Source organism: Homalodisca vitripennis, chromosome X (genome assembly GCF_021130785.1).
Source record: "Homalodisca vitripennis isolate AUS2020 chromosome X, UT_GWSS_2.1, whole genome shotgun sequence".
In the NCBI taxonomy this organism is placed as follows: domain Eukaryota; kingdom Metazoa; phylum Arthropoda; class Insecta; order Hemiptera; family Cicadellidae; genus Homalodisca; species Homalodisca vitripennis.
In genome coordinates, this window is record NC_060215.1 from 82,355,094 (window position 1) to 82,379,211 (window position 24,118).

Consider the following 24,118-nt stretch of genomic DNA (forward strand, 5'->3'; position numbering starts at 1 on the left):
CATAAAATGTTTTTCTTCAACTGAATCATCAAGTTGCTACCACATATAAATGTAAGTATTACTCATTAACACTATTATATGTTATTTATTGTTTAATATTTACAAGAAGTTCCCGGATTGATTACTATTATTATTCACAAAATTAATACTTATGGACAGAGCTCGCGGTAACTTGTCTTCGTGGATAAGGCAGGCTAATGTATCTAGGATATTACCTCATTTGTACCAGAAATAGGTGTCTACGAACATGTACACAAATAGGTGCGTCCAGTGTTATTATTGTTTCAGTGTGTGCAATTTTGTATGGATCACAAAGAAAACCCATGAAAATGAAGTATGAATCCCACGCTAATTGTTACACTATATGGAAATGTTTACAGAACTTTCTGAATTTTAAATATTTTACACTACGAACTGTACTTAGATTTAGATTACTATATCTTTAATTTCCAGTTTTTATTTCAGCTATGCACTTAAATGCGCATGATAATTGTTGTCTGCAACTTATTTAGCTGTGAAGAAAAGAGATCCTGCATCTAGTCTATGCAACCAAACAGAAAGAACATCTGAGCATACCACATTGATATTTGAGGTACTGGGGTAAGGAGAATAAATATCTTTAGTGACTAAAAAGTTCGCTTCTATTTCCTAGAAAGGTGTCCCGAGTTCCATCACTCCATCTTTATCCATCAAAAACTAAACAGAGTGTATCCATACTTTTAACTCACACTGTATTATAATTGTGTGCATTACTTATTATTTTGTAAGAATGTATTTTCAAAAATTGATATCATAAGTTGAAATACTCTTCTTAAGCTAAGACATTTGTATAGATTATTTACCTGTTACAATCTATGGATCCCTAAAATATTCAAACTATAGGTTAAGGAGACAGTTCTAAAAATAAAGAACATAAAACATACCAATATAATTTATTAATTTTAAATTTAAAAATTAATACAGATGTTACAAATCAATATTTTAATATAACAACAACTCATCATTAGACATATAGCTAAAGTCTTTAGTACATAAAGATTTGGTGTAAATACCACCTGTATTTGGTATAGTATTGAGCTATCAAACTGTAATAAAATACGTATACACCCTTCTATCGATCATAATATTTAAATCATTTCACATCACAGCATATTCTAAAATATAACATAATAAGTATGAACATGAACTCCAGAAACGGTTACAGACTAATTTTGTAAGATTGTTATCGCTGAAAACTAATGAGTATGACTTTCACACATTGCCGAATTTTGTGAAATAAGTTTTTTCTCAGAAATGCAGTTCCACTTTTTTTTAATGTTTGCTAAACAATGTATTTATAAACTTTCAGCTAAAAATTTGCTAAGTTAATTTCTTTTTAATTTACTTTTAGTTGTTAAACTAACAAACACATTAACAATAAAAATATTTTTACAAAATATTTTTTTTTAATTAAAACCTTTACTCAAAGTAAAATTGGAAAATGTATAAATTTTATTAAATTATGTATACAAATACAATATAATTCACATTTTACTCAAAATAATTTAGTAGGAATAATACTAAATCAACAAAAAGACCTATCACAGAATTAAAGTTCAATGCAAAGCAGTAAAATTGGAAACGGACAATGTCGCTATAACAAAATGATCGTGGATGTGACTACCCAGTGGCATAAGTATTAGGGAGGGGGGAACGTGAGGTGAATAGAACTAAACTTGTCTGAAATACAGCAGTTAAAACTATTACCTTGAATTATACTTATCTAATTAATTGAAAATTAGATCTATTCCACACCCCCCAGTGTAATGTGTTGTTCAATCATATTCATCCCCCCAAAACCAAATCATAGTGACTCCACTGTGATTGCCAATAGAAGATGAGATTGAGTGTGCAAGGATAGATCTCATTGTCTCCCTAGCAGACAATGAGTAAGTGACCAATTACAGAAGTCGCAATAGGCATGACTCTTGTCACCTGTTTATTACATGGTAATTTATGTTTTTATAAATATTGATAGCATGTAGAAGGTGCTTAAAAATATTTTCTTAATTATATGTAAGGTTGCATCTATGCACAATGTTGGCTCTTAACGCTATTTTATACATGACATCTATTCATGTGTACTTGGCTCACTAAATATTCAACCAATAAATAAAATAAACTATATTACGTTTCAGTGATTTCAGTGTCAGTGACATTTTCATGAAGGTTACCTTATAACATAGTTTTGAAATAGTGACCGAGCTTGTTAATGCATATTTTACATAAACAAGATTAGGACCGGTATGATTATTCTTATGCTAAGTTACAGTACAAAAATTCAATTTTATAACCCTAGAATCTCTTACTTGCTATATTAATATACTTTTAATATTTTAATTATTTTTCTTCTTTGAGGAAACAGCCTTTTTATTATTTGGGGCTGTTTTTTTACTACAACATAAATACCCTAACAAGCTAAATACTTTTTTAAGTATGTACAGAAATACAAAGACAACAGCAAGAATGACTGCAGCAACGTCTATCAGAGCCAGCTGGTACCATGGCATCTGTGCTGCGTGAGGAGTTAGATGTTGCGCACCTCCATATCTCAGGACATACTCGGTCCAGAAAACTGCTGTGTCATTTGCAGACATCGGAAGGTGCCTGAATAGTTGAGAAACCTTTTTAGCATTCTCTATGTACCTGAAAAAGAGAGATAATCATCAAAAACCAAAATTTGTATATAATAATAATGAGTGATCCTTCTTAAACGTTTAAAATTGTTCATTTCATTGAGAGATATAGAATAAAAAGGCCTGAAAATGAAATAGTAGGAAATGAATAAGGAATGAGTTGTTACAGTAATATTTGAACAGAGGTAAACATGTTCTTTTAGTTAAACAATCATTATTTACAATCTTTATTGTAAAATTTGTGTCAACATTATTAACCGAGTGAGCAATATAAATAATATTAGTTCATTCTGGAAAAAAATACTTCTAGTTTAGAGATTTAGGTCTGGTGCATAATTGTCTGACAAGAAGATCCATTGTATTTCCACTAGAAAGGGTCAAAATATCCAGGATTCTATTGCAGCAAGCTACTTCAGTTACATACTCGAAGTAGAACCTCTCAATGATGGTGCATACAATATTCAAACAAAATGACCCAATGTTTGTTATGAGTATCATTACAGTAGGTGTTAACCCAATTTGAGGCATAACAAATTGGTAGCTATTGTGCAGTGCTTTAAAGGACCTGCAGCCGCAATGGAAGGACAAACAGAGGCTGTATTTGATACAGAGTTGTCTGTAGGATAAATTCTAACAAGGAATATACAATCATACCAAGAATGGAGCACCATAGATTACTATTATTATACTTGTTTTAATACTTATTCTCTTAGCTAATTTGTCATATATAATTAAACTTATTTTATAGAAATCTAAAAGTTTTCTTGAGCTATCCAGTTTAATATTGTTTGAAATCTACCTCTCTGAACAATGTTTTGTAGAACTAGTTATACTGACAGTTATTGGGTTATACATCCTAGAAACAGTTATTTATAAAAACCAATTTGCAGATCTTTTTTAAGTTATAACCAGGCATAACCATAATACATGCATAAATAGTCAAGCGGAGAGGCATAATTTAGAATTTCAGGCAAGAAAATAACTCTTGAAAGGACTAAACTTCTTATTACCTTCCCAACAAATTTTTGTTGTAACAAAATCTATTATATAAAATATTTTTAAGAGTATTAATTTAATTTAAGCTTGCAAAAACATTTAACACTAACAATTCTCGTCTATTGTAAAAATGTATACTGTACTCTGCAATAAACTCGACCTAAAGATCAACCCTTTTACCCCAATATTTCAAAATTTGTGGTTAGCTGACACATCCAAAACATTAAAACATGCTAAAGCTAAGTATAATAATAGTAATTTATAAAGTAGGTGAAAATTTAAGTAACAATAATTAACTCTTAAGATTATTACAGGAGTGAAAAAGTGAACTGAATTCTTATACTTATATAAGCAAGCAGTAGTGAGTGTTTTGGTAAGGGATGAAACAAATTTGTTGAAGCTATTTTCTTGCTTAATCTTCTCAGGCAAAACATCATAAAATTTAATTCCTATGTACTATGGACATTTTTCCAGCAGAGTCTGCAATCAGTAGGGTATTGGTAATTTTGGTAAAATTGTCCTTCAAATACACACACAGTGTTTCTAAAATACACATATAGGAGTAGTTAGGATTGAATGTCTGTTAAAAAATCTCTCTGTAATTTAGTTTTAAAATTAATCTAATAACTTTTTTTGAAGAAGAAAAATTGATTCAATCTTTAAGGTTCCCCCCAAAATATTATATATCCATGGAGTTTGTCCTATGTAGCCTAAGTGACACGTTGGGTTTTGTTGAACCCAATGGACTTCAACTGGAAGGTATAAGCCAACCAAGTCAGCCCTTATGGTGGTTATAGTGTTATTACTTAAATTTAGAGAAATAGTTTTATTAAAACCTTGAATTATATTCCATTAATATTCTAGTATAAGGTGCATTAAATTCTGTAATATCATGCTATATCTCTAACTATCTTAATTGGAAATTTCGGGTTCTGGATAGTCGGTTTAGACTGTGTCCTTATTTTTAATAAAATATAATCATATTTATGGCATGTCATAACTAATTTTTAAAATATAAAATAAAACTCTGAGGCACTTTGTGTAACAACACTTACTGAGGTTTGCCTACAACACTCAATACAGCCTTGTTCAGAGAGTCTTCAGTTAAAGAGTTGAAGTCCAGCTTGACACCAACACCGAAATGTTCATAAAGTCCCACATTGAATGGTTGGTCACCGAAGAAAGGAATGGCTACCACAGGCACTCCCATATGGAATACCTCCAGCTGACTCATCAACCCTCCATGTGTTATGAACAGGACACAGTTCGGATGTGCTGGAAAAATACAAATCTTTACTTTATCTGATTATATTTAATAATGGAAGTACTTGGACTTCCATATCCATATAGATTTTATGGTGTCATAACTAACATCAAAGTTTTCTGGTTCATACAGTGTCAAAACATTGATTACACAATAAAATTCTTGACATATTTCGGTCTCTACAGTATGTGGAAAGCCATCTTCCGTCAACAGATGTTCAACCAAAACTGATATTTAACAAAATTCCAGTTGAACATCTGTTAACTGATGGGTCTCCACAATAATCCCAAAACCGATTATGAATTTGATGCAAATACAAATGTGTTTATTGTAAAAAACATAAACATGCATAACAATCGTCAAAATACACAGCATTTAAGAATAAACTAATGCCTACCTTGAAAAAGAATTACCTAAAAAGAATTGTCTATGCACTCTTTCGACATAGGAACCGGAAAACTTTGATTTTAGATTTTAATGTTTAAATAAAATGATATTTCTGTTGGATAATTACTTTATACAACAGTACAGAAATTATTAGAAATCTTACAGAACTTTCAAGATGACACAAAAACTATTTATAAATCCAATACTTTTATTTGCAAAAGCATGCAATATTTATTAGCAATTAATGTCAATTATTGGTGAGTAATTTTGTAGCAGTAACAAATTAACTATCCAACAACTTGTAGCTATTTACTGATATCCTAATTTTGTAGGTATTTTCTTCCAGTTATATATTTAGTGTGTCCACATAATATAGAATATATGAAAACCTTATTAATTAATTCATATTCCTGGTTAATTTTTTAAATTTTGTGTTTTTAAAATAAATTATGTTCAGTTTTAATATTTTTGAATTTTGAAGATAATTTGTAACAAATTATTTTGTATTTAGGTTTAATATTTCAAGTTTAAATAGCGAAGTATGGACTTCATATTTTTATTATTTTTATTCTAAGTCCAATGGAAAACACAATTTTTTTATATCCCAATGTGTTAAATTTATTTAAAAAAAATGCATTTTTCAAATCTGTTATTTTAATTATTCAGGTTTGAGTTATTATTCCACATTGTTCCTACAACATGAAACTTAACTGAAAAACATTTTGATAAGAAAGTTCCTGAAGATAATAAGGGAACTCTTTTACTATTGTTATAACTAAAATTAATTTACTTAAGTAAAAAACATTAATTTAACAGATAACTAGTAATTTTGCACTTGAATTTACATAATATGATTTTGAGCTTGTGATGTAAAGATGTAAAATTCAAACTGTTCTCATTGAACTATTTGGCACAGTCCTAAGTAGTTATTAAATGTATTAACAACTCAACTAACTTTCTGCTTGTCAGTAGGAATAATTTATTATCTTGTCCTATTCTTGGTGTATCTAATATTTGTGGTTGGTTGAAGTAGACTTAAATGCCCCAAACCAAAGAGTAATCAAAGGCGCAATATCACATGATCTAACAAATTAATGGTCAACCAACTAACAGCTCCTCCCATACAATCTATTGGTAATGGAGGTTTCATTAGGGTATTGATGCACTCGTACTTTGTAGTGAGAAGAGGTGAATCTTGTTGAATTCACACTTTAACGCCCACCATTATATTCTTGGGAAAGTTTTTGGCATTAGCCAGTATATGTTAGTTTTTCATAATTTCCAAATAATGATCATTGTTTAGGTTTTCTTCATGCATAAACATTTCTATAGTTCTATTGAATCCAGTGAGGGTTATTTTGCGATTAGTACTAGCAGTTTTGTTTTTCATCTTCATTTTACTCGTGGATAAGTTTTACTTTACACAGATGGATGTTTCAGTACAGGAACTGGGTAGTAATTAGAAACCAGTAACATTTGCAGGCACATAATCGAACCACTATGAAAAAAGTATTTAGTATAATGTATGGCCAAATAAAATTATACCCTTTCTTGAACAACATGGATTTATTTTATTTACAGACAATTCATCATATGTGGCTGTCAAAGCTAACTTTAAAAACTTTACCAAGCTGATAGTCTATTACGTTGATCGCAACTTTAAAGGGCAGAATCGTGTAATTTAATGTTGGAAACTTTCCAAAATATTAGTGAAACTATCCGGTTTGGTTCTATCATACCACAAAGTCAAAAATTACCATCAAAATTGCTATTTCTATGTATTGTGGCCACAGTGTTAATATCTGGAGTTTCAATCTAAATATTAACAATAGTGTAATAAATTGCTATTCCCAAATTAACCCCTTTCTTCATACCTGAGAAGTGCTACTTCAAACTGTACTTGTTACAAAAACAAGTGCTGATTTATATTTCACTAATTTTTATAAATAATATTTCAAAGCAAAAGTTTTATTAGGAGTCATGAAAGAGTATTAAAATTAATAAAGTTAATCTTTGCATTCAAAATTTCAAAGTTCAACTCTCAACTACACATTCTCCTATATTTGGTGAATTGTATTGGATTTCTGTAAAAGAATGATGTAGTTTATATTTCTGTAATAAATGAACTAACATCAAAGTGAAATAATAGTCATAAAATGCTGCATATGAGCTGTAAGCACATATCTTACAATAAATCAGGAAGCTATAAGTTTAAATCTTTGATCCTGAAACTTTTCAGTCTTTACTCACCCAAAACACTCTGCTGAGGCAACCATTTTGTTATCATCACATTTTTTGGCAGATCAGTTACACCTTCTGCTTCAGTCTTCCACAATATCTTATATGGCAGTTTCCTGAATACATTAATAAACATTTGAATGTACTCAGATGGCATAAGATGGACAGGGACCACAGTACCCAGACTGAATAGAATTACTGATTTCTTCCCACTGTCTAGGAACTCCTTAATGTCCTAAAATAAAAATCATAATATTTAGCAAAAATATTAAATTTCCTGCAGTCAATATTTAAAAGGCATTGTTGAATCTAGGAAGGAATTCCTCACATGAGAAATGCAAGATTTTAATTTTGTCACTCCTTTGCACACAAAAGCACGCTCAACAATGCAACATTGTTTACTATTAACTTAAAGAGCTTGCAAGAAATATTGTCTAATGTGCTTTTTTTCCCACATATGTTTCACACATTTTATTTGCTCATAGAACGTTGATTAACTTTATTTTTGTTGCATAATATGTTATAATCATACAACATTTTACTATTTATATTGTACTAAAATATAATCTTTCATGTTGAACTTTTATTTTGTAGACAATGAATCAGATATGTTTCCAGTAATACAGTTTTCACAATAAATTATTTTGTTCATAAACAAAAACAACTTACTATACATAAATAATGTGAAATATTCTCACATTACTATAAGAAAATGTAAAAAATTTAATAATGTAAATGTGGAGGTCCTTTAATCACCGTATTAAAATTAGGTATGGTCATGAATCAAATTTGGACGCAATAGGGCAAGTGATGTTATTTGCTCCATTCTGTCTTATAGTTCAAAGATGAGTTCCACATTCAATTAACTTCATGGAATTATAAATGTTAAAAGTTTCCCTATGGTTTTATGATTTACCGCTCTGAAATGTGAAACTACCACTGCTTAGTGATTTGAAACCTTCAGTTTCAAATCTAGAGAAAGGTTTTAAAGAGTAGGAAGTATGGTCTAATTCACTCTTACTTATCAACCTTATATAGAAATAAGTGATATGTTTGTTCTTGCGTGACGTATATTCAACACCAACTTAAATTTATTGTAGCAGTGTTTCTGTGCCTAATAGTTTGTTATAAACATTGTGTACATTTGTACTAAGGTGTTCAAAAATGCAGGAAAAGTAGTACAGGAAAGTCAAGTGATTCTGCTATAGTAGTTTGAGGTTCCGCTTATCCCCAATTAGCTTGTACCATCAAAACTCTATTGTATTATCAAATAGTAAATTATGCAATAACACAACTCAATGGGAAATATTAGCTAGTTTTTGTACCCAATATTTAACTCTTTAATCAAAATATTTGACATTAAAGATTTGATTTTGAATTTCCTGAAATCTAGTACTATGCTATAAATAGGTTTGTTTTAAAGAGAGACTTTGTCAATATAAATATAGACAAGCAACAAATAATTTCTGAATTAAGGTATTCTAAATATGAAGTTTTTCAAATTAATGCTTTGAGTAGAGATTCCGTTATTTGACAGAATCGAGAAACTTCCGGGGCATGTAGATAACCACATATGTTTTACTTTAATTGGTGTAGAAGGCTTCTATTGACACAAAGTTGTCATAATCTGTGATGTCTGCAAAGATCTTATTAACACAATTCATCACTAGGATGAACATACCAGACACATAAATAACATAACTTTTTTACAGGAAGCATGGAAAAGCATTACAGGTATTCAGCAGTCTCTAATAACTATGGATCAATCTGAACACAATCAACGAATTTTTGTTTTCCACCTCAATCACCTTCCTTTACATCAAAACAAATTTCAGAACAATCTGATGTACATTGTCATTATTTTATGGTTAGGTGTAAGAGAGGACTTAAGAGTCCTAACCTCGCCAATTGAATATGTTTTTCTTTGTGTTCAATAAAGATATTTCTCATTTCATTATTTTAGGCTACAACAATGTGATGAACAGCAAAATAAAAACAAACCAAGACAAATAAAGAAAATAACTTTTCATTATTCTACAAACAATTTCTCTATGATGTTAACAGTCTTCCACCAAAACATTTTCAGGATTAGAAATAAAATTGACTTAAACCACCTGCTACAAATCGTTGACTCTCACATAGCTGTACTTACAGAGCATGGATTGAAGCAGGACTTCATTATTAACACTCTTCTTGACAACTACTGGCTTGTAACTGAACACAGTGGGGAAAACCATCTGTAAGGAAGTGTTAAAATTTACAGTTCAGAATCCATAAGACCTCGTGTACAGTTATATCTGTACAACGTAGAGTAGAGCGCATGTGAACTAGCTATGGCGTCAATGAAGACAACAATTAATATACATGAGTAATTAGTATCTACTGACTTAAGGACACATTGTTAAATGTCATGGATGTTATTACATCATCAGCAATGGATAAAGTTCCAACTTGGAGAAGTTTAGTCTTGTTGATTGGAAACATCAACATAGACTGCCTTAAACTAGAACGTGACCAAATCCATATCAATGAGTAATTTCTCAGCTACAACATGAACAGAATTGTTCTCCCTTCTACTTGAATAACTCCCAGGTAAAAACCACCCATTGACTGTGTTTGTACAAATCTAGAAGAAAAGAAAGTTTCAGTAAATATGACAACATAGGATCCTTATAAGATAGCAGAGCATTTAAACACAGTCTTCAAAACAATGGCTATCAAAATAGATATTACTATTAAAAGCAGCAACCCTTTTGGGAATAGTTTACAAAATACTGTTCAGCAACCTAATATTGTAAACTTGAAAACCCTCAGAAAACCAACAGTGGAGAAAGCAGTATATCATCAACTCTTCTCCTGTTAAATTTTCTTCAATGGAGGATGAAATTTCATCAAGGTTGTTAAAGATCAGCAAACATGAACTGGCTTATCTTACAATCAACTTGATAGGAAGATCCTTTCAAATTGGCAAATCCTCCTCAGTGTACAAGGCACCATAGCAGAATGGATTAAGAGCTACTTAACCAATAGAAAGTAAATGGTTGAAATTAAACATAACCCTTATAATAAAGTCCAACAAATTAAACCCTACCATTTTCCAGTTCTAAGGGATGTCCCACAGACATCTGCCCTGGGGCATGTTCTCTTCACACTTTTTACCAACAATCTCCTTAAGTATCTGGAATAATTTGCTATAACCTTGATGTATGTCAATGATGCAGTCTTACTTCTACCTAAAAAATCTGCAGAACAATTAGTCCAGTCAAAAATTGCGATGGACATGACTGTGCAGTATTGCCAACACAACAATCTTTATAGTTAATAAAGCTAAGACCCAGTAAATCATAATGGGCAGAAAAAGGAACAAAACACCCAGCAGCACACTTACCTAGTGTTAGGTTGGGTAGAGAGGCAAAATACTTGGGAGTAGATAGAAACCTGAAGTTGAACACTGCACATTGACAATCTATGTTGAAAACTGAGTACTGGGATCTAGGATCAGGATCTATGTGATAACAAAAATAAGTGACAAAGCCACTACTAAAACAGCATACCATGCACTGCTTGAACTTCATCTCCGCTATGGTCTGTTAGTTTGAGGGCACTCTTCAACAAGCAATATACATTGCATCTTAGAGATGCTGAAGAGGGCAGTGAAGGCTTACAACCAAGAGAGAACTGTCCCCAATCCTTTTTCAACCTATTGATATTAATGGTTGTGGCTCTGTATATTCCAAAGGTGGTAACATTAGTTCACGAGAGCAGACTACCCAGAGCATCTGTCACTACAACACTCGAGGTGCAGCAAACTTTCATCTTCCTATAAACTAACCGGTTTTGTTAGACCAGAAGCCCTTATACATTGGAATAAATTTGTGGAATCACTGACATTAAATCTGAAACGCAAAGAGTTTAAAAATGAAGTAAAGGAGTGGCTGCTACAAAATCCCTTGTACACTATTGAAGAGTATCTTGGAAGAGGTATGACAAGATGAAAGCAGAAGACCAATATAAACTTTATAAATACAAAATTGCATTATTAGTTTAATGATCCCGTCACAATTCTCCATAAATTTATAAATAAATAATACTGCCTACTTTCTAATTGTAAAGTTAAGTCCATTTCTATACTTTGTTTCATCAGATTGGGTGCCTCTCCCAAACGGTGGCACAGGTAGCAAGGATATAGAGACAGCCATTCTGATATTATATATACTTATGCACCAACCAGTAGTTACATACTAATGTGTGTTTTATGAGTCTTATGAGATACCTAACTCATAAGCATATAATAGAGATGAGATATGTGAGTCTTATGAGATGCCTAACTCATAAGCATATAATAGAGATGAGATCTGTTTGCTATTTACAACAGGTTAATCCTATTTCATAATTTAAAATTTCAAGAAGGGCATTCATCCTATCCTCCTGCATTAACTTTTCTATTACTGATATCATATGGAGGTATGCATCTCATAAGCATATAACACTGATGTAATATTCTTGCTGTCTACAGCAGATTAATCCTATTTCATAATTTAAAATGTAATACAAATTTACTTTCAGTTTTATTTGCAGAGTCTTACCTTAGGAATTGGAGGTAGTTGTTGTGGAATATGAATGCCTCCTACTGGAATGATATTCCCAGTATAGCTTCTTGGACAACTGACCAAGTGGTGAAAGTTGGCGATGGTTAGAGACAGGTTCTGTAGCATCTTCTCAATAGGAGGGATAGTTGACATCTTAAAAGTATCTTTTATGATCTCTTGTTGCTTTGGAAGGTGAATGAAATGGTAATACAAGAGAGTCATTGTGGTTGTTACAACATTTTTGAATCTATCTACAAAATTCATCTCATTTTTGAATGGGTATGAAACAATGTCAGGAGCAGTTGCCAGTTGAAGAGGATTTCCATGAACTCTATTTACTATACTCCAAGCCCCAAAGCCATTCAGATTTATGACTGGAGCATTGAAAATGTGACCAAAAGCTAACATTGATTCTTGTCCAAATAGAGCCTCAGTCATGACTAAATCAAATTTTTCTTTTGATGCTATAAGAGTTTTTATTTCCTTTTGGTTCAGAAAATCTGTACATAGCATGGATGATAACTGCCATATTGTTAAAGCACCGCACTTGATATATGAGTCTTGTTTCACCATGTCTGTAAATTTCTCAAATGTCCATGTCTCTGAAATATAATAAAGTCTATTAGTTACCTAACTTGTGTGCATATATATGTGTGTGTGTGTGTGTGTGTGTGTGTGTGTGTATTTTCTTCTAATTAGATTTAAATTTTTAGTGAATTAGTAACAAGAAGAAATTTTTTTTACTGATGCATAAAAATAAAATTTAAATAGAAATTTATGATTTCTGTACAAACACAAACTGTAATTACAACATTTGCAAAGCTTGTTCACAACATCTTCATCGGTTCCATGAAAATTTAAAGGTGATGTAATCTAAAATACTTTAAAAGTGGTAAGTTTCAACTTAAAAGATTTAAGAGTTAGTGGCAAATCAAAGGTGGCCACTACTCATCCTCATCCTCTCTCGGTCTTAAAGATTTTTTTAAGATTTATAAAATATCCACAACATAACTCTAATAAAGTAATAGTGTAAAGTGATAAAAGGTTTGTGTATGTACCTTATATTTTTATCAGTGTATGAAATCTTAATTCTGTGACGTAACTATTATCAAGTTTTCTGAAAACTGAATATTTCAGTGTCAAATTATTGTTAACATAATATAATTCAGAAATATTTCACCCTTGCTTAGGAGAGCCTTAAGTCACAAAATGTTAGACAAAAATAAGTTTTTTGTCCTTCATAGTGAGGCCGTATCTCAAGATTTTAATTGTGCTAGCAAGTATATTTATTTTTATTTATTTATATTGTTATTGAGTAATTAAAAAATAAATATTCTAAACTAATAATGATAATAAATAAGTTAGTAATAAATTCTATTGTTTTATAGCATTTACATAAATGCTCATTTCATATTATTAAAAATTAAATAAGTGTCAGTACTTATATAATTGAATTTCCCTATGATCTGCTCCAATTCCAGGTAACTGTAATTCTTCCACGACTTGTGGTCAAAAAGTACAAATATGCCATGTATGGAATGTTTAAATAAAACACTCAAATTACTGTATTATAGCTTTAGCACTTACACACTGAGTCAAATATATGTGCTGTGGCACATACTTTTCTACTGAAACATATTATTCAATTTCATACATTAGAACTCGTTTTCCCATTTGGGGCACATTCTCCAGTGAAACTTAAAAATTCAAAGCACTCTGGTGGTGGTGAATCTTGCAAGTACTTCAGTGATTGTTGTAATTTGCTGTTTTTTAAGTTATCAAAGTTAAGTTATATACTTTATAAATTCAAGTCATAAAGTTATAAAATGGTATTATAGCCGTTTTAAGAATGAAAATATGTTTGTAACACCAATGGGTCACATACATAACACCAAAGCAGGGGCGCACCAACAGGGGGTGGGGACAGACGGGACCTGCCCCCCCTCCCCCAAGGGCATTTTATTTCAAAATTATTGATCACCTAATACTCTATTTTTGACTAAAATTGTATGTTAGAACTTTGAAATCAATCATAATCAAATATATAAATTTAAACTGTATAACTATTTTAATATACAAAATAAATAGCACTGCATATGTCATCTAGTCTAATAATTCAGTTTTGTTTAAGCCTTAAATATTTATTTTCACTGCCATGCAGCAACTAAGAAAGTGTCCACAAAGTCCAAATCAGTTAAATTGGCCTTTGTTTTACTTTATAAATGCTTGGAAAGAGGCAGCTAGGAGGGTATGGCCGTCAAGACATGTTTTGACAGCCTATACCTGTCTCAAAAGCCTTTGATTGTGTAAATGCTAAAATTTTGATTAGCAAGTTTTCTGAGCTGGGCACTCAAAATTCAGCTGTTGATTTGCTCACCTCATGTTTCTTCATTAAATTCCGGGTAGTAGAAATTTGGTTAAAACTAAGATCAAAATTAAGCCCATCTAGTCAAAACCAGATTCTAAATAGAGTTCAACATGGCTCAACTATGTCAAATTTTAAATGACAACTTTTCTGTTTGCAGATGATACCACTCTTATCACCAGTAAAATATAATGTGAGCTCTAGAATTAGAATTATTTTTCAAATCAAATGAGCATGTCCAATTTTTACTAAATTACAGCTACAAGAAGGATCTCATCTGCCTGAAATTGAACCTGAAAAATGCATCTGCATACAAATAAAATAAATGAAAATTTCTAAAAATGATTTATCTTTTTATTACTACACTGATGACACAGAAGTGGGCATACCTGATTTTGATGAACGTCTTAGGGTGGTATTAGATGGTGACATGGATTCTAATGCTAAAATATTGTAAAGAAAATTACCTTAGAGAATTTTCGTTCTACGATGTCTGTAGAAAAACAAAAATAAGGACCTGGTAAAGAGTGTGAAGTGTGGACCACTGCATACTCTTGTCTCATGTATCTTATTCAGGTATTTTTTGGCAACTAATATCAATAAAATTTTCACTATATATAATGAAAGAGATATAATGACGAAATAGGCTCTTTAAAAAGGCAGGGAAGAATATATTAATATTACAAGTACATTGAATTTATTGCTTACTCTTCATGTCAGCCAAAAAGGTACTTCGCAGCTCTATATGTTTCATATTGGCTACTGGCTGAGAAGGAGTGAACATACTGTAGACTGTCACATGATGTCCTCTGGCAGCCAGGGCAGCTAGCACAGCCTGAAGAAAACACATCATTATCAAAACTTTTCATAATAATGTCATACTGTTTATCTAAAACTAACAGATACCACTCTATCAACAAAGACAGCTATCTCACCTCTCAGCTTATATGACCAGAACTGTAGCCCTCTGTCCTCCCTACAGTTTTTACGCAGGTCACTCAGCTACCACTGCTGGTTATACGAGTATGCATATATTCTATTTATATGATTGTTTGTAATGACAAACTAATGAAAGTAAAGGACTAATCCTAATAGTATGTTAAAGAACCTACTGACAAAAATAATTGTAGCAACAGTGTGCTCTTCTTTGCTTTCGCTGTTTCATATCTAGACATTTTTAACCATGAAAAGTACTTATGGCATATGCTGTGTATTAATGACAACTAACCTGAATCATATTCATGCAATACAATCCACTTGGGGAGCAAAAAGTGCACTAAATGTTTGCACTCACAAATTATATAAAATGGATATGCAAGTACCACTAGAGACCACCACCATACAAAGTTATAATTTGTATAGCATAACTATGGAATAACTGAAAAAGTTCCAAAAAAACTCCACTTGATTTCCCAATATGTAAACAAGCTCATTAGTTCTCAGTACATAATGACAAATGCTGTGCTCTCTCTGGGGCCACACAGCAAATGCTATGTATGCTCAAATTGCTATTATTTGTTTCTAGTAATAAAACAATCATTTCCAAGCTGCTGGGACATAGAGGATAACCTAATAGAGAAGCCTCAGTCATTAGTGCCGACCACCTGGCTGCAAAAGGTTAACTGAACTTTGGCAAGCCATAAATAGGTTAATTCTGTCATGTTTTATTGTTTCTAACTATGGCCATAAAATATTCTTTGATCTTACCTGATTGGAGATAAAATGAGATTTGCTAGGAAGGGGTAGTATTGCAAGAATACGTGCAGAGTATGCTGAATTGATTGCACATAGTAGCAATACACAGCTCAACAGTGGCATCCACATTTTAATCTGGAAGAAAAATATTATCAGAGAAAAACTAATGGCAAATATAAAGTTACATTATATTGACATACTAAGCTGTAGTATAGAGGGAAAAAACAAAAGTGAAGTATTTTTCCACACCCAATGTGTGAATTGAAAAGGTGTTGTTAGTCCTAGTGATAGTTCTTTTTATAATAGCCTGCTTTATCATAAGATATTTTTTTAAACTAAACTGTATGACATTTAGTTCCCAGAATACTTATCAGGTCTTATAGATTGGAAATAGGAACACTTATTGACTCAGCACATCAATCCAGAAGTTACTGTAGAATGGTCTTGATGGAAAACATATTTCAGTTCCTTCACCAAGCTGAAGTATAACAATGCCAAGTACGACCTACTTCCTCTAGAGGTTGAGCTTCCAAGAATTTAATAGTATTAGCGTGCAGGGAGCAACAAACAAAATAGTTGGTTCACTTAAAATGTTTAAACTTCCACATTATGTAAAGTACTATCAAGCTGTATAATAATATATGATGAATATACTTAAATCTTAATATACTCGTCACCAAATAACTTTGCTTAGGATTCAAGACTGGGAGAGTACCGAAGTACACAGTAATAAGTTTTTCTTTTTGGAGTAAAATAATTTGACTTACAATATATTTTAAAATTTTGCCTAAAAACTAATCTTTAAAACCGAATGCTTTAATGTTTAAAAACATTTACATTGTTGATGTAATTCTTACTTCATTCACCTTCCGCTTTGAGCTTTGAAACAACCTACAAAGTTACTCAATCTAAATATGTCATAGATTTGACCTCTGAAATCTGGCGTTTACACGTACCTGAAGAGATCCAAAAGACCTGTGAAAACCTTATAAAGTCACAAAAACCTTAAACTAATAGTGTTTATGTTACCAAATTACATAAAGTATCCTAAATAAATTTATACAATTGGAGTATCTGAGTCATAATGTAAATGCAGAAATAAATTACTTTAAGTGATTTGTTGTCTGTCTGCAGGAAACTTAAAATCTTCTCAGGTCAAAAATCATGTTGTGCCTTAATATGTTGTAGAATTAGTTTAATACGTGGAGTTTCCTGTCTTCATATAATAAATAATACATAATTTATTGAACATAATGTTTTGTAAATTTAGTGAAGACTTTGTTTTTGAATATTCTTCTGCGAAATTTCATATAATTTAATATTTTAAATATTGTTGTTAGTTGCTACAGAACACCAGATTTCTGAGTAACATTCAAATGTTCATTTCCAAGTTGAAATTTTTATTTTTATTTCCTTTAAAGAGAAGACGTATTTAGCTGTTTTAGTTTATTTTAACTTTAACTATTAAATCACAACTCAAAGTTTTTAGCTTTTAAGAATTTTTAAAATGTTATAATGTTCAATATTTTATAAATAAACATACCATAGTTACCAAAAATGTTGAATTTTTGTTAGATTATATTGTTAGTAATAACCTCAGGACCTGTTATGTAATCTCAACATTCACTCCGGCTTTTCAAATCATAATTTTTCTTTCTTTAGCACATATAATATCCAACCCTTTTTTGAGGATATTTTTCAGGAAACTTTAAAGTTATCTGTCTAGGTGTACAACAAACTAAAGATTTGAAATTATCATTCTGGCAAGACTTCAATGGTACTTCAGCTCTAATGCACTCTTAGTTAACATCTCAGTTAGTTTTCAGTAAAGGACATTCTACTTCTAATGCTATCAGTAATGTTGTGGATGCCGTTTTGGGGGTTTTGGATGTGCAACCCACCGTGTATCGGAGCAATACAATGGTTTGTCCAAGGCTTTCGATTGTGTCAACCATTCCGCTCTTTTGGGCAAACTAGAAAGATATGGATTAAACGGTGCAGCTCTCTCAGTTCTTTCCTCATACCTCTCTGAAAGGTAGCAGGAAATTTCACTAAAAAGTAAAGTAAAATTTCAAGGGAGTTGGATGAGGGTCAGCTTAGGAGTACCTCAAGGCTCCATACTTGATCCTTTCTTATTTTCTATATACATAGATACCTTCCTACCAATATGATTTCAAATATTGTTTGCTATGCAAACTACACAACTGCTATATCTTCTTATCATAATGTTCACAGCCTAGAAATGATCATGAATCAGTCATATGTTGGACTTAACAGATAGTCTTCACTTGAATGAAGAGAAAACTAAGATAATGATTTCCTCACCATATTTCCGTGGTTTAGCGAGCGCATAGATCGTATCAGCCCATCAGGGTCTGCTCTTCTTCTTGGTGTGAAATAAACCCAACTGGTCTAAACATATTGATACCCTATGCATAAAGTTGTCTTCAATTACTTTTACTTTTCGAGTGTTAATGCCTTCAGTTGGTAAAGAAATTATCCGTCAAATTTATGTGTGCAGTAGATTAAATATGCTGTTAGATTCTAGGGGTCGTCTAGTGAAATTTAAAGAGTATTTAGAATCCAAAAGAGGATTGTTTGCATAATGTCAGGATCTGGTAATTTGCTCACTGTAAGCCTTTTTCAGTAGCTGAATCCCCTTCTACTACCCTTCCTAGTATCTATATACTTGAAGTTTTAACTTTCTTTAAAAATAACCCTCATATTTTTGCAGAAAATACCTTTAACCATCAGTACAAAACCCACTACAAGGGTAATATGGTCTACCTGATGCATAGATTGACACTTTTTGAAAGAGGCATGCACTATTCAGCTATGCGGCTCTATAATGCGCTGCCTCAGCACCTGAAAACCTATGCAGCTCAAATAATTTTCTAACAAAAGTTAAAACTATTTTGCTAGGGATATGTCCATATTCTGTTAAAGATTTTCTGCCAGATTGTACCAATATTTATATTATTTTAAGTTACCTTATTTCATTGTTATTATTTTAGTATGTGACTTATTTCATGTAACATTTTGTTACTACCAAAATAAATAACTCAACATTTGAAAATAGAAGTCAAAAATGTATTACTAAAGAATGAAAACAGTAAAACAACTAAACAGAGAACATTTTCTAAGCAGGGTCATGGAGGATTTCATGACTTTTTACAAAAGGAGGACAAACTTGATGTAATTTTCTCAAATTATACTGATAAGCTGGCATTTTATTATAAATTTCCATTCCCATTAAAAACAACAAAAAAGATAAAGTCATGTCCACATTCCTGGATAAGTTATGTGGTAAGGGAAAGTGCTGTACTGTCCTTAAGGCAAGGGAACTAATTGCCAGACCCCAGTCAATGAAGACAGAAAACAGTATATAGGTGGAAAGAATATCGAACTCTCTTAAACATCATAAGAAAATAGTCCTGTGTGTAACAATTAAAGCCCTAGTAAATAAACAAAATCCTCTAAAAATATTCCAAAAACAACGTGAAATGTAATTAATTCATAGAAAAAAATAATTTTTTCTACAGAAAATATTGATCTAATTGTAAATGGATACATTATTACTAATCCAATGGATGACATAATGGTATTTATTAGCCATTTTGCCAGAGTACCTCATGTTATTTCTAACCAGCTTGACTTTCTAGTATTATTATTATTACCCACTACATTTTTTGTAAAATTGGTTTTTAAACTGATCACATTATTTTCATCCAGTTTGAGAAAAATAGATAACTAAAGTTGTAAGTAAATTTAAGGTAATCTAATAGGTCTAGATGGAATACCTCCAAGGAGAGTGAAGCAACACATACACCTCTTGTCTAAACCTCGTTGCTCTCTGGCATATAGCTCCTTGATTGATTGAGTCTTTTCTGAATGTCTTAAGGTAGCCAGAATAACTAATATTTAAAAACAATAATTCAAACTTTGCAGAAAATTACAGACCTATTTCAGTCTTTGAATGTTTTTCAAATCCCAATAATATTATAAATTTCGAAAGTTTGAATGTTTGGATATTTCGATGTTTGTATGTTTAGATGTTTGGAGGTTTGTCCTCGAATCACGCTGAAACTGCCATACGGATTGTGCTGAAATTTGGAAAAGGTATAGCTTTTGGTCTGAATTAACACTTAGAGTGCTTTTTACCACCCATAACACATTCATTTCACCAAATAAAGTCGAATTCAAATTGAAAAATTAGTTTGTTTACATTTCGTTGGAATTGTTTTTTTTTTTTCAGCTGAGTGTAGCAAATTTTTTTGTTAGAAATTTATAGAATAAAGGAACCTGTTTTTTTTACTGTGATTTATAAATTTAAAAAAAAACTGATTGTGTGCCATTTCCTGAGACTGATTCAGTTCCTGTTTGTAACTAAGTATTCCGATATTGTAACTGTTAAGCTGTGATTTAGTAATGAAAATATTATTTTATATTGTTAATTTATAAGAAGATACATTATATAAAAATTTAAAAGTGTTAATTATAATATGTTTCACCTGAAATTCTTACAGATTTATTGTTATATCTTGAGTTGTTTTTAAACATTATGAACTGAGTCGTTTAGGATGCAAATGATACTTATTAGAGATGATTTCTAAAATATTATGATAAAACGTAAAAAATATTAAAAATATAAAATTTTGTTTTAATTAAGTATGAAACTAAACTTATATAAACGATTTAAAACACGACCAATACCTCAGTTTGTCTGTGACCACCTGTGATAAGTGCTCGAAATGTCAGGTTTAATATATAAAACATAACAAATGTAAATCCGTTTACAGTAGTTTCCTTTCAATATTATTAAAATTATAATTTATGTTGTAGTTAAGTTTTAAGGACCTTTCTTTAGCAATCCATTTTGCAGACGCCTTTCCTCTAAGTATTTTTTTATTGCTGTTACCATTGTTAATATAAGTAGGCATTTGACAACTAGCTACAAATATTTTTAACAAGGATTTAAAAAATATTAAATATATTCTAAACTTTTAACTGACTTCTTAATTTTATATAAAACAAATGCCCCCTTTCTTTTTTTATATAGGTAGGTAATACGTGGGCGAAGCCGCGGGAAAAAGCTAGTTTATCATAAATTATTATAAAATTACAGATTGAATATTATTTAAAATCAATCTCAATAAAGATGATCAATAGAGTTCCTCTACTCTTGGAATGGTTATTTAGGTAATCAGGGGCAATACATCTAAAAATGTTTCTTAAATCTGTTAGAATCTGAATGTTAGAATGTTTTGAATGTTATACTGGTCTTTCATGAAAGATATATTAAGATATCTATATTTTTTTAACTAAACTTTATGCAGATGTTCTAACAATTTTATAACCAAACTGAATAGAACTCCTCTCAGTGGGTTAATTTTTAACTCTAAAGAGATTACGTTAAATGAGTTGTATTGGTATATCTTTACCATTGTTTTAAGACTGTATTTAATTTAGTCAGTGTTTTGGTTAAATTTATTCTCTTTTATAAAAATCTCAATAATATTTTTATTATGCTGAGTTAAATTTAAAAATCATGTCTTCTAGGATTGAACAGGTTGGATAGTTAGTAAACCTTTGTTCTTTGCCTAAAAGTACACAATATGTAATTTAAATCTTATTTTTTGTTTATTTCCATAAGTATGGAAGTGTTTATTCCACTAAAATAATTTATAATTAATTTTATGGTAAATAAACAAAACATGGTCACAGTATATTTTAAAGTACCTGTTAAAATAATTTACTACTTCTTAAAAGTGTAATGATTAATATAAAAGTCAAATAATAGTCATAGTACCTGTTAATCTAACAGCAATCACAGTAACTAATGATCTAGCTTACTTGAAATGTTTGAAATCTAACTGGATACTGGAGTTGTCAATCAAACATTGTACACTGAAACTCTTAAGCCTAACCCAAACACCACAACTAGGCTTATCTCACACACAATAGTGGCTTCTCAGTACTCATAAGCCACTGACTGACTTCTACTTCTAGTGAGGTTTGAGAGTGAATGTATGTGTCAGAGAGGCAGCACAGTGCAGTGACAGAGAGTATAAATATAGGCACGGCGATGCACGCGGCGAGGAGGTTGGGAAATTCCCTGCATATCCAAGTTCAAGGCCACTTACAGGCCCGTCGAAGAGGGGGGTCATCTGGGCTCCGGATAGTAGGCTGAGAGAGGGGGCGCCGCGGATTACTATGAAGCAGAAAGTTTTATAATAACACAACCACAATCCACACTTAATTATATGACGAACAATAAAAAAAATTCTCTTAAATGAATACTGTTTTGTTATAATGTGACCAAATATGAAAATAATGCTATCGTTATATTTACTTTTATTGTTTGTGCTGTGGGGAACGCCATGGTTAATCTTGTCCCAGGCGCTACCGACCCTAGGAACGGCCCTGAGGCTACATCAATTATATGCGGTTGAATGCACTAAATGTCCCTCACTTAGCCATAAATTTCCCTCCCAAAGAACCGGCTGTAGTAAAACGACCTTGAGCGTACGACACCTAACATAAAGTAGCTGAATCTGGCTACTCTGCATTAGTTACCACTCATGCGGTTGTTACTACGTATTGAAATTAGTATGCTTTCACAGCGCACGTCTATACTTTGATTATAGCTATTCGTCAACATTCAGGTAAGAATGACTGACAATAGCTTTCAAAAAGTATTTAATGAAGGAGAGATGTCACACTAAGATGAAGTCTTCGGTGAACTGTCTAATGCTTGTTGTATATATTAATTAAATTACTGTTCTGCTAGCGAGAGCCTATTAAGACAAATGTTAAAAGGTTTGAAATGAAATGAAAATTCCTTTATTTAAACAGGCAAAGTTAGGGCCTCATGGCCCTTTCTTACACTTAACCTGTCTGATCAATAATTATTAACAAATATTAACCAAATTAATATTAACTAATCTACCTTACTAAATACGTTAAATTAAACATTAATCTAAACACTAAAAAATTATAAATATGATACTTCTAAATAAAAATAAATATAATTATACAATCATAACACAAAATAATATTACAACTTCCATTTTTAATAAGAACCAAAAACTATAATTAATACCTAATAACAATAATTTATAAATATATAATAAGAATATTTTTGAAATAAATGATATATATGCAGTTTTGACTCACTCACACTCCTCACACACAATAAATAAATAATATAAATAAATAAATGTTTTATTGCGTTAGACAATATAACACTGTATGGCAATCGTCATTATATTTGTTTAAACTAAAAATTTTCCACTCATTCTTACATCTCAATCCCTTTTAGACATACATTGTCAACATTTATTCATTCCCAATCATTCGAATTGTCCCACTCTTTCACCTAATCAGTCTTCCAATTCGGTGGTCTCCCAATGGTGTGCCATGAACTCGTCTGTGCTGTAGAATGCTTTTGCAATCAACGCAGTTTTCAGACGGGTTTTAAATGCTTTGAGCATTGTGGCATTTTTGATTGAATTTGGCAATTTGTTGACGAATTGAACTCCCGCCTGTGACGGTAAACGTTCATGAACTGCCGTTCTGTGTCTCCCAGTTCGGTAGTTCTCCCTGCCCCTTGTTGCGTAAGAGTGTATGTTACTACCTCTTATGGTTTCGCATTTTGACATGAAGAAAAGGCATGTCTCTAATACGTAGAGGCAGGGTAGTGTCAACAGTTTCAGATTTTTGAATGCTGGCTTACACGACTCTCTCCTTTGCAGTTTGGCAATGATTCTGACTGCTCTTTTTTGCAGTATGAAGATTCTGGAAACATTTGTTTTTGAGCAACCCCCCCACAAAACCAATCCATAGGAGAGGTGTGGGTAGATTAGTCCATAGTACGCCGTCATCAGCACCTGAGTCGGGCAATACTCGG

At 31.6% G+C, this 24,118-nt stretch overlaps 1 protein-coding gene across 4 annotated transcripts; it reads right to left on the reverse strand.

Annotated features, from left to right (window-relative positions):
- Positions 1–915: 915 nt before the first annotated feature.
- Positions 916–22,312, reverse strand: LOC124369269 (UDP-glycosyltransferase UGT4-like). 4 transcript variants are annotated; one of them, XM_046827172.1, is made up of 7 exons: positions 22,063–22,312; positions 16,222–16,344; positions 15,223–15,349; positions 12,147–12,751; positions 7,573–7,795; positions 4,727–4,946; positions 916–2,685 (listed from the first exon to the last, which is right to left on the reverse strand). In XM_046827172.1, the coding sequence occupies exons 2-7, from the start codon at positions 16,336–16,338 to the stop codon at positions 2,376–2,378; spliced, it is 1,602 nt and encodes a 533-aa protein (XP_046683128.1). In that variant the 5' UTR covers positions 16,339–16,344; positions 22,063–22,312; the 3' UTR covers positions 916–2,375. The 4 variants fall into 4 exon arrangements, with proteins under 4 accessions (XP_046683128.1, XP_046683129.1, XP_046683127.1 ...); XM_046827173.1 differs by having other exon boundaries at positions 16,222–16,347; positions 22,026–22,312; XM_046827171.1 differs by having other exon boundaries at positions 22,019–22,312.
- Between the last annotated feature and the right edge of the window lie 1,806 nt (positions 22,313–24,118).